General features: G+C 42.7%; 1 protein-coding gene across 5 annotated transcripts in view; it reads left to right on the top strand.

The window, feature by feature from the left end:
* LOC129711357 (PWWP domain-containing DNA repair factor 3B-like) overlaps positions 1-11661 on the top strand; it is a 62508-nt gene extending 50847 nt beyond the window's left edge. For all 5 annotated transcript variants that reach the window (XM_055658963.1, XM_055658965.1, XM_055658964.1 and 2 more), the window contains exons 13-14: positions 5596-5684; positions 10624-11661. In XM_055658963.1, coding sequence (XP_055514938.1) covers positions 5596-5684; positions 10624-10708 — 174 coding nt within the window. In that variant the 3' untranslated portion in view covers positions 10709-11661. The remainder of the gene's footprint in view (positions 1-5595; positions 5685-10623) is intronic.
* Positions 11662-12161: the final 500 nt, after the last annotated feature.

The following is a 12161-nucleotide window of genomic DNA, read 5'->3' as shown; positions in this document are numbered from 1 at the left end:
AGTGTAGTCGTGGCTTTATTAACTGGAGCTCTGTGGCAGGCAGAAGCATTGCAATCGGATGAGAAGAAAAGTTCATGTTATTGGGGCAGAATTAGGCTTTACGACCCATCAAGTCTACTCCGCCATTCAATCATGGTTGATTTATATTTTCCTCTCAGCTGCATTCTCCTGCCTTCTCCCGCTAACTTAATTCTTCTGAGAATTGAGTCTTTGAAACTTTCACAGGAAGCGGAGGCTTTTACATAAAAATTACACAAAGAAAATTACTGACCATCATACAATGTTTAAGAAAGAACTGCAGATGCTGGAGAAACTCAGCGGGTGAGGCAGCATCTATAGAGCGAAGGAATAGGCGACGTTTCGGGTCGAGACCCTTCTTCAGACTGATGTCGAGTGGGGGTGGGATACAATAGTATAATAGTACTCTACATATCTTTAAATTGCTGAACTACATGTTGTAGCAGCAGATTTTCATATCTTTCAGGAAATTAGCATGCGAGCTCACTCACTGAGACCTTCAGAGCTTCTTCACATATATAGCTTCAAAACACAGTCTTTTGATGAATAAATGCTTTATTGTTGATAGAAAACTGTAAGATACATCCAAATTTCTTCCGACATTACTACAATCTTCATCGAACTCCAGCTTATTACTTTAAACATTAGAAAACTCCTCGTGTCTCCGTAACACTGGAACGATCTCCTTTAGATCTTGCATGGACCCCGCATGGTCGAAGGGGTAACCCTCCCCATCGTCTCTCCAAACTAATCTAAAAACTAAACTTCTGCGCAAGCATCGAAGCTCCTAACACGCCCCAAAACATGTCATAAATCCCACCCACAATATAACGGGCAGTAAAATTTAAAGGCACATGCCATCATCAAATACATGCAAAACAGGCCAAATGGCCACTACACATGTCATTTCAATAGACAATAGAGGTGCAGGAGTAGGTCATTCGGCTCTTCGAGCCAGCACCGCCATTCAATGTGATCATGGCTGGTCATCCACAATCAGTACCCCGTTCCTGCCTTCTCCTCATATCCCTTGACTCTGCTATCTTTAAGAGCTCTGTCTAGCTCTCTCTTGAAAGCATCCAGAGATCCAGCCTCCACCGCCCTCTGAGGCAGAGAATTCCATAGACTCACAACTGTGTGAAAACGTTTTTCCTCATCTCCGTTCTAAATGGCTTGCCCCTTATACTTAAAGGCCTCTGGTTCTGGACTCCCCCAACATTGGGAACATGTTTCCTGCCTCTAGCGTGTCCAAACCCTTAATAATCTTATACGTTTCAAAAAGATTCCCTCTCATCATTCTGAATTCCAGAGTATACAAAAGCCCAGCCGCTCCATTCCATCAACATGTGACAGTCTCGCCATCCCGGGAATTAACCTGGTGAACCTATACTACACTCCCTCAATAGCAAGGATGTCCTTCCTCAATTTGGGAGACAAACTGCACACAGTACTTCAGGTGTGGTCTCCTTAGCGAAAACAGACTTGCCACCTTAATTAACAATATTTGACACTGCAATTGTGTAAGGTATGTACATTGTGAATGGCTCGATTGTAATCATGTATTGCCTTTCCGCTGACTGGTTAGCACGTAACAAAAGCTTTTCACTGTACCTTGACACTAAACTAAACTATAAACAGAATCCAAGCAAAATTCTGCAAAAATAAGTGACTGCTCAACATAATGTACCAAATCTTTAAAGAGGATGTTACTGCTAATTCGCCTGTATGTCCCTTGTGTATAGACATAAATAAACTCATTTTTTTCATACATCTTACATAGTGCTTGAAATAGAATTTACTGTTGGGGCTTTTTTTTCCTTAAAAGCAAAACAACCTTAAATGGGTTTTTCATAGAATTTTAGTCTAGGCTACCATTTAAACAGAAATGACTATTCTAAACATGAAAAAAACCCAATTCAATTCGTTTTCACTAACATCTCTGTTCTGGATAGCCAAGAATCTCATTAGGTTCAACAGAACCTTTGGAGACGAAAGGCTGAGGCGATTTCTATTTACTGGCCTACTTCATTAGATCTCTGCTTTCATACCTTCCACTCTCGGACAAAAAGTGTGAATGAAGGTGAAACTGCTTTACTGCTAGAGTAGTACGGCAATTTTATTGTTCAAGTTTCAAAATGTTAGTGAGTCCTCCAGCAGCAATGTTCCAGGAGATGTTTCCCCTCTGCTCCCCTTCATCCCTCCTTTTGATTTTAGGTTTATTGCAATTCAGGACATTTTCTATGACGGCATCGGAATTTAATGTCACTAACAGAGACCTCCATGCCAACGTTCTGCCATTCACTTCTCGAAAGTTTTCACTAGATTTTCAGTACAACCGTAATCCAATAATTCCATAATTTCATCACAGTCACCATCTTTACGCACACAAAATCCTTAAAGTTACCTCACATGGCCCTTCAAACATGGCCGAGTAGTTTTCAGAGCAGGTGAGGCAGCATCAATGGAGCGAAGGAAATAGGCAACGTTTCGGGCTGAAACCCTTCTTCAGAAACGTTGCCTATTTCCTTCGCTCCATAGATGCTGCCTCACCCGCTGAGTTTCTCCAGCATTTTTGTCTACCTTCGATTTTCCAGCATCTGCAGTTCCTTCTTAAACAAGGAGCAGTTTTCACCACCATTTTTGCCATTTTCACTCTTCACCTGCTTTCATGCAAATGACACATTTAAAAAGTTGTTTTGTCAATGGAATATTTTGACCGACAATCTTGAATTACCCTTTGATCAGTCAGCCTTGAAGAGCATCTGGTACTCCTTTTTAGCATTGTATCATACCTTATGAAAAATAACAAACACATTCAAGATTTTCAGTCAAAATATTCCAACAATAGAGCTTTTTAATCCACAGACTGAATTAATCTTGTCACATTGGCAGAGAGAAAAGTAACAAATATTTCCATTCCCAAGTTATTATGCAGGAGGGTTTGCACAGCCAACACAACCGCTATATCTTCAGACAGGAAAGAGACAAGATGCTGGAGTAATGGTAGATCGGGCAGCATCCCTGGAGACCACCAGTAGGTGACGCTTCAGGTGCGCATCCTTCAGATTGAAGAAGAGCCCAGATACAAAACGGCACCTATCCATGTTCTCTAGGGATACTGCCTGACCTGCTAAGTTACTCCAGCATTATGTCTTTACTTTGTAAACCAGCATCTGCAGTTCCTAGCTTCTACATTTATCTTCAGGCAGTCCCCTTTAAATAAATGTTCTTTTATGCTTAGTACAAATATATCATAAAACTGCCAAACAAGTTTCTGCTTCCATCCAGACATCACGTTGTGATTTATGATCAGCAAGGAAATAGGTGGTGCCTTTTGAAATACATTTGTTTTGAATACTTCCCAACGACAACTGATTTCACTCAGATGCTTCCTGTGACATTCACACACGTGGTCAAGCGATCTTTGATTTGTTTAACCCAGGACAGAACTATTTTGTTCACTTCAACTAAAGTTGTTTGGAAGGCGGAAACACAGGGTTTTGCAGCAGGGTTACAGATTTGCTCATCAGTCAGGTCGTGTTCACTAACTAAATTCTTAAATGTTTCATAAAATTCCTCTGCCATCATATTGCCCGATTTCTGTTGGCTTGGTCTTCAAGACGTACCGCATCTCAAAAGCAAGTAAACTGTCCTTGAGAAAAGAGACACAACTCTATCATGTTTTTCATAATTCCCTTGCATTTTGCACTAGCAATGGCCCTGAGATACAAGCCTTTCATCTCTTTAAGGAAAATCAGCCCTATAAAGCAGATTATAAAGATAAAGATTATCACACTTCACTGTATGCATTGCCAGACACTTCTCAACATTTACCTGATAAGAGCTCTAAAGTTTGGATTTTATGTGAAAATTGTTTCACAACAACATTGATTTTCACTTTTTTTTCCCAGTCCTTCACATTTCCTTTTCCTGTTCCCCCTTCTTATTCAACATTGTAGATGGATGGGGGAAACACTGTCCAGTTTATATAATGCAGTTGGTAACCATTGTCATTCATAAACTCCCATGAGGCACTGCGAATGGGCTGCTGTTCAGAATATGAACCAAATCGTATCAGTACCCGGCAAGCCAGATTAAAATTCCTGTTTCTGAAAAAAATTATGAAATTATTTAATATTCTTAGAAATATTTACTAGTTGCATGTGAATTCCTCTACCTGGTTCTGCTTTCATTCAAATTATTTCCATAAAGACTAGGGAAACAATTTGAATGAAAGCAGAACCATGTGGAGGAATTATAGACTATGTACCGTGGGAAATGCGGTAATTGCAATGTAGAACTCTAGTACAATTTGAAGTTTTATTTCTTAATGTCTGGATGTAATGAGGCAAAACTGTAGATTCCTTTAATAATTTTGTCTTTTGAGTTAACTACTTTTGCTGTCATGGGTGGTAATTTCCGGGAATCTTGCGTGAATTTTGATAGCATTTGTCAGCCGCCTGAAACTTTTATCTAGTACCGTCTCTGCTTGTCCCACAACCTCGAACAAGCATACAGAGCCAGATGGTAAGGAGCGACACAAAGTTGCTGCCTGACGGCGAGACGTGGGTTAGATTCTGACTGCGGGTGCTGTCAGTATGGAGTTTGTACGTTCTCCCTGTGACCACGTGGGTTTTCCCCAGGTGTTCCAGTTCCTCTCTTATCCGAAAGACGTTCAGGTTTGTAGGTTAATTAGCTTCCGTAACAATTGTAAAGTGTCCCTCGTGTGTGTAGGATAGTGCTAGTGTGCAGGGTGATCGCTGGTCGGCACAGACTCGGTGGGCCGAAGGGCCAGTTTCCTCGCTGTGTCTCTTAAGATCTACCTTATCATTGTCTCAGATGATGTAATCTAAAGTCTCACACTTTTCTATGATACTGGTGCTCATTGAGTCTCTCCCCACCCCTTCCTCAGCACAGCAGAAATGTGTCTATTTTGATTTATTTTCTTCACAGGATGCAGGAGTTTAGGTTAAGATTAACATTTATTCCCTATCCCCAAATGTACTAGGTGGCTTGACAACCTTTTCTCCACTGAATCACTTAAAGGTCACAAATATAGCCCAGAACGAATAAGGATGGCTTAATAAAAAAAGTGCTGGAAGATATTATCTTTGTTCTTTCCGTTCTTGCCTTCTCCATCACCTGCACAGCTGAAAACTACTTGTCTTCTCTTTCCTGTTTCTGATAAAGGTTCATGAAACTGAAACATTACTGATTCCCTTTCCACAGATGCTGCCTTACCTGCTGAGAAACCATTATCTGCTTTCCACAGTTTTTAACTTTCAAAGATGGCTGCATTATTCATTCTGTCTTAAAGAATATTAATGATTCATTTGTGTTCCATTGCATCAACTTCATCTCAATTACTGGCACCGCGTTTTGTATTACTGAACGTATTTACTGAACTGGAATAAAATGTCCCAATTACCTTGATGCACTTTGATCTTGTACCTCTAGATAATCATTCCTGTAATCTAGGTTAATGGTCCGGTTTGATTCGCCCCTATTCTACGATCACCAACTTCTCCACTGCCAAGCACCATCATGGAACTAAAACACTGTTATCTTTCAATACAGGCCATTATTTGTGCAATTGCAGAGGTGGAACAAATAAGCATTAAGAAAGCAGAGGAAAAATATATGAAAGGACCTCTTCACAGCGAAAGGTAGGAGCCACTTGTGTAATTCAAGCACGTGTGAAATGTTAATTACTTTATCTAATGAGTTCTTCACAGAGAAGACACTTAGTTTTCATCAGCCCACGTGCCCAATTTGATCTCTTCAGACATAAATCAGTGGCCCAACAAGTCCATTATGTTTTATGAAGTGTGGTTGTACTGAGTCGAAAGAGCAGGAACTCGTGAAGTTGAGAGCTGCTTGGTGCTAATTAAGAGAAAAGATATTTATAACATTATTTAAGCATTAATTTAAAACTTCAATGATACTAAGGCTTTAAAAAATGAGGTTGATCAATCAGGGAAACTTTATAAGACTCTCAAATGGAAATAGCGATGAAATGAAAGATTTCTTCGATCATGGATGAGAAGCTAAGACTTATCATCGTAATTTATTAGCCAAGCATGTTTTGTAGCATACCAGGAATTTGATTTGCCATACAGTCATATCAAAAAAGCAACAAGATACACAACTACACAAAATTTTACATGAACATCCACCTCACTCTGATGGAAAGCAATAAAGTCTTAAGTTCTTTCCTCCTTTTTATCCCACGGTCGGGGGAGTTGAACCATCTGCAGTCGGGGCGATCAAAGCTCATAAAGTCGGTCCCTAACCAGGCACTGCGAGCTCCACGATGTTAAAGTCCACAGGCTCCCGCGGCTGGAGCTCCGGAAGTCGATCCCTGACAACGGGATCGCAAGCTCCACGGTGTTCATTCACAGTCCCCGGGAATAATACAGAAGGTGCAGGATCAGTTCATTCCAAAGAGGAAGAAAGATTCCAGGGGGAGTAAGAGGCGACCGTGGCTGACAAGAGAAGTCAGGGACAGTATAAAAATAAGAGAATTATAACATAGCAAAGATGAGCGGGAAGCCAGAGGATTGGGGAACTTTTAAAGAGCAATAGAAGATAACTAAAAAGGCAATACGGGATGAAAAGATGAGGTACAAAGGTAAACTCGCCAAGAATATGAAGGAGGATAGTAAAAGCTGCTTCAGGTATGTGAAGAGGAAAAAATTAATTAAGGCCAAAGTTGGACCCTTGTCGACTGAAACAGGTGAATTTATTATGGAGAACAAGGAAATGGCAGACGAGTTGAACAGGTACTTTGGATCCGTCTTCACTAAGGAAGACACAAACAATCTCCCTGATGTACTAGTGGCCAGAGGATCTACAGTGAAGGAGGAACTGAAGGAAATCCACATTAGGCAGGAAAGATTGATGGGACTGAAAGCTGATATATCCCCAGGGCCTGATGGTCTGCATCCCAGGGTACTTAAGGAAGTGGCTCTAGAAATCGTGGACACATTGGTGATCATTTTCCAATGTTCTATGGATTCCGGATCAGTTCCTGTGGATTGGAGGGTAGCTAATGTTATCTCACTTTTTAAGAAAGGCGGGAGAGAGGAAACAGGGAATTATAAACCAGTTAGCCTGACATCGGTGGTGGGGAAGATGCTGAAGTCAAAGATGAAACAGCGGCACATTTGGATAGCAGTAGCAGGATCGGTCTGAGGTAGGATGGATTTACAAAGGGGGAATGATGCTTTACTAATCTTCTGGAATTTCTTGAGGCTGTAACTAGGAAAATGGACAAGGGAGAGCCAGTGGATCTAGTGTACCTGTATTTTCAGAAAGCATTTGATAAGGTCCCGCATAGGAGATTAGTGGGCAAAATAAGAGCACATGGTATTAGGAGTAGAGGGCTGATATGGATAGAAAATTGGTTGGCAGACAGTGACCAGTGGGGTACAGCAAGGTTCGATGCTGGGACGGCAGCTATTTACAATATAGATTAATGATTTAGATGAAGGGATTAAAAGTAAAATTTGCAGAGGACACAAAGCTGGGTGGCAGTGTGAACTGTGAGGAGGATGCAGGGTGACCTGGACAGGTTGGGTGAGTGGGCAGATGCATGGAAGATGCAGTTTAATGTGGATAAATGTGAAGTTATCCACTTTGGTGGCAAAAACAGGAACGCAGATTATTATCTGAATGGAGTCAAGTTGGGAAAAGGGGAAGTACAACAAGATCTGGGGATCCTTGTTCATCAGTCACGGAAAGTAAGCATGCAGGTACAGCAGGCAGTAAAGAATAATTGGCATGTTGGCCTTCATAACAAGAGGAGCTGAGTATAGGAGTAAAGATGTCCTTCTGCAGTTGTACAGGGCCCTAGTGAGACCACGCCTGGAGCATTATGTGCAGTTTTGGTTTCCAAATTTGAGGAAGGACATTCTTGCTATTGAGGGAGTGCAGCATAGGTGCATCAGGTTAATTCCCGGGATGGCGGGAGTGTCATATGTTGATAGAATGGAGTGGCTGGGGTTGTATACTCTGGAATTTAGAAGGATGAGAGGATATCTTATTGAAACACATAAGATTATTAAGGATTTGGACACGCTAGAAGCAGGAAACATGTTCCCGATGTTGGGGGAGTCCAGAACCAAGGGTAAGCCATTTAGAACTGAGATGAGGAAAAACTTTCACAGAGTTGTGCATCTGAGGAATTCTCTGCCTCAAAAGGCAGTGGAGGCCAATTCTCTGGATGCTTTCAAGGGAGACTTAGATAGAGCTCTTAAAGATAGCGGAGTCGAGGGGATATGGGGAGATAGATAGATAGCCTTTTATTGTCATTCAGACCGAAGTCTGAACGAAATTGCAGCAGTCATACATATAATACAATACAATAAAACAACAATAAACACATATTAACATCCACCACAGTGAGTCCACCCAGCATCTCCTCACTGTGATGGAGGCAAAAGTCTTAGGTCTGCAGTCTCTTCCCTCCTCTTCTCCCTCTGCGCTGGGGCGATACCCCCCCCCCCCGGGCGATGTTAAGAACAGTCCCGTGGCTCAAACACCGCGGCCCGGGGTGGTTGAAGCTGCCGCCCACCAGTCCTGCAGACGCAGCCGCTGGTCCGTGGCCGAACCCCGGACTCAGGCCACCACCGCCAGAACACCGTCCCAGCCATCCTCACGTGAGTACTGCGCCGTCTTCAGCCTCGGGCTGGGCCGCCCCGACTTGGGCGCCGAACCTCCCCCGGACCGGGCCGCCCCGACATGGGCGTCGCTTCTCCCCCGGACCGGGCCGCCCCGACTTGGGCGCCGAACCTCCCTCGGGCTGCTAGCGCCGCACCTTCCCGAGCTTGGCCGCTCCGACGGGAGCCTCGTTCCACACTCGGACTGGCCGCCCTCACGGGAGCGTCCCAGCCTCTTCCAGCCCTGAGCCGGACCACCCTCACGGGAGCGAGCTCAGGGCGAGTCCTGGCGGGTTCTGCCTCCGGAGCCTCGAGGTCGTCAGCTCCATTAGGCCTCAGCGCAGACGGAGGCAGAGAAGGGGAATACGACAAAAAGGTTGTATTCCCCCCGCATGGGAGAGACTGCAAACCCCGTTTTTCAACAACCCCCCCCCCCCCCAAAACGCAAGCTAAAACCAAAAAACTAGACTAAACAAACAAAATAAACAACATAAAAAACACAAAGACAACGGGACCGCCGGTAAGCCGCTGCAGCCAGAGCCGCGCCGCCACTCCGAGATAGCAGGAACGGGGTACTGATTGTGGATGATCCAGCCATGATCACAGTGAATGGCGGTGCTGGCTCGAAGGGCGGAATGGCCTACTCCTGCACCTATTGTCTATTGTTAAAGTCCGCAGGCTCCCGCGGTTGAAGATCCCAAAGTCGGTCCCCAGCAAGAGGCCGTCAGCTCCACAATGTTAGGCCGCAGGCGGATGGATTATACGACATGGAAAAAGTTGCATCTCCGTGGAGGAAAGAGATTTAAAAAGCTTCCCCCACCCCCCACATAACACAAAACTAAAAGTACACTCAAACACATGTTTTACAACAAGCTAAATACAACAAAGAAGGAAAAAGATGAGACAAACCATTGGAGAGGCAGCCATCATCGGCACCACCTTGTCTGGTATTTTATACATGTTTCCTAATGCATTCACATGTCCTATAGGACTGTATCCTAAACATATGAGGCTCTGTTCCTCCAATTTGCATGTGGCCTCACTCTGACAATGGTGGAGGCCCAGGCCAGAAAGGTCACTATGGCGAGGGGAGTTGAAATGTTTGGCAATCGGGACATCCTATAGGCCTCAATGGACCAGCGAAGCAGTCGCCCAGTCTAAGTTTAGTCCCACAGATGTACAGGAGTCTACATTGGGAACAGCGGAGCCAGCAGATGAGATTAGAGTTACATGTGATCCTCTCTGCCTCACATGAAAGAACTGTTGGGGTCCCTGGAAGAAGTTGAGGGAGGAAGTATAACCACAGGCGTTGCATCTTCTGCGGTTGCAGGGAAAAGTATCCGAGGAGGTGGTAGTTTGGGTGGGAAGGGATGAGTGAACCAAGGAGTGGAGGAGAGAGCAGTCTCTGCAGAAGGCGGGAAAGGGGTGGAGATGGGAAGATGTGATTAGTGGTGGGATCCCATAGGAGGTTACGGAAATGTCGGAGGATAATGTGTTGGATGCGGAGGCTGGTGGAGTGAAAGGTGAGGACCAGGGGAGCTCTGTCCTTGTGTCTGCAGGGGGGACAGGGAGTGAGAGCAGAACTATGAGGCACAGAGAAAACGCGTTTGAGGACCCAAAATGCTGGAGTAGAATTTCCATCTGAAGAAGGGTCTCAACCTGAAATATCACCCATTCCTTCTCTCCAGAGATGCTGCCTGCCCTGCTGAGTTACTCCAGCATTTTGTGTATCTTCGGTTTAAACCAGCATCTGCAGTTCCTTCCTACACGTGCGGACCCCATCTATGACAGATATGGGCAATCCCACATTCCCTGGTACCCTTCCTCTGATGCAGTCTGGTGTATATGCATTGTCTGGTAAAAATGATCAAATCTATTTGCCATGTACCTTGAACTTTCCTGGGTTAAGAAAATAACATTGTAAACCTTTTCACTTATTTTGCAGGGAAGTTGAGCATTTTAACAAGGAGATTGAGAAAGAAATGAAGCTGAAGCAACGCCATTTGAATGAGGAGGAATCCACAAGCTAAAGCTTTTATTCTTAAAATGAAAATATTTGTACATAAAAAGGGAATGAAATCCATATTTTTGTGCAACAAAGTCATGTGATTTTTGATAGCAAGATTTGTGTTATAAATTGTTGAAATCAAGGTTGTACAACTAACTTGGGGGCTAAAGTCTTGTAAATATCCTATCAGAGGAGGATTAGTAATGAGAAAAGACTTCAATTAAACCTGAAGATTTTATATTTTTTTCTAAATTTTGAGTGACAAGCCATAACATTTCACAAAACTTGATGTTCTTGCAAGTGCAGCATAAATTGAAATCATTTTTGTTTCCATTCTCTTATGCTCAGTATTAATGAATTGTTGATGTGTCTGCTTTTGAGCAGTATTAATATTTCCTCCTGGACTGAAACATTGATTTTAGAAGGTTTTAATCAATCGTGAAATGCAAATGCTACTATAGGAAGGCAGCGCACAGGCAATAATCTTGCATTTGGAGACACGTCTGGTACTTTGTCATCTCAGCACAGTGATAGTTGAACTGTTATTTCTTTGTTGGTTGCTAATGTTTTGAGTTGTCAAAATGTTAACGAGAAGTAATGCATGTTAGATTTGAGTAACGTTTCGAAAATGCATACCCCATTCAGTTTTTAACTAACGTTCAGTTTACCACAGTTTCAAATTAAGACTGCATGTTACACAGAGACCGACAGCTCAATTTGGTAACAATTCGATATTTGCACAAGCCTGCATCCAAACTTTATCAAATTGACACTCTTATGTGGATTCGCAGGTGTGACATCAACTGAACGTTTTAATCTTGAGATTGCAACAATTTTCTTTGTTCATGTAAAGTTTTCTTTAGCCATGTAAAGTTTTTTTTTTAAGTCAAATGGATTCCTGATTATTTGAAATTGTATTTCATAATCTGTCTGGATCCGTCAACATGCAATGTTTTAAGAAAAATCTAAATTCTGCATTGACTGTGTTTTAATTTGTGATGTGATCTATGGGATCTATACAGAACTACTTCTGAAATTAATTATGAAATTTCCATAGGCCTGACATTCTACTGACCATATACAGGAATGGGTTGTCTAATATATACATTTAGAATGCCTAGTTGCTGGCTATGCTTCTGGCCATCGTAGATTTCTGAGCCAGGATTTCTTTGCTAGCTTACGTGATATTTGGAATTATATCTGGTGAGAACAGCAAGAGTGACCATTGACTATTACATCAGATCAGCAATGGGAACTCCGAACAGAAACTACTCTGAAAAATAAGCATTGATTTTGATTTTTGTTGTACATGTTACACAAATGTATTATTGCAGACTGCCATTAATTGGGACAAAAATTGGAGTAGCCAAGACAACCTTGATGTCTAAAATTTCTAACTTGTTTTCTCGATTTGTGTTACTGCACAATTAGCCCCTTCATAATATGAACTTCTGGCCCTCTTCACAATTATTAGT

The sequence above is a fragment of the Leucoraja erinacea genome, chromosome 29, assembly GCF_028641065.1.
Source record: "Leucoraja erinacea ecotype New England chromosome 29, Leri_hhj_1, whole genome shotgun sequence".
NCBI lineage: Eukaryota > Metazoa > Chordata > Chondrichthyes > Rajiformes > Rajidae > Leucoraja > Leucoraja erinaceus.
Note: the sequence above shows the minus strand (reverse complement) of the source record. Positions and strands in the feature narration are given on the sequence as shown.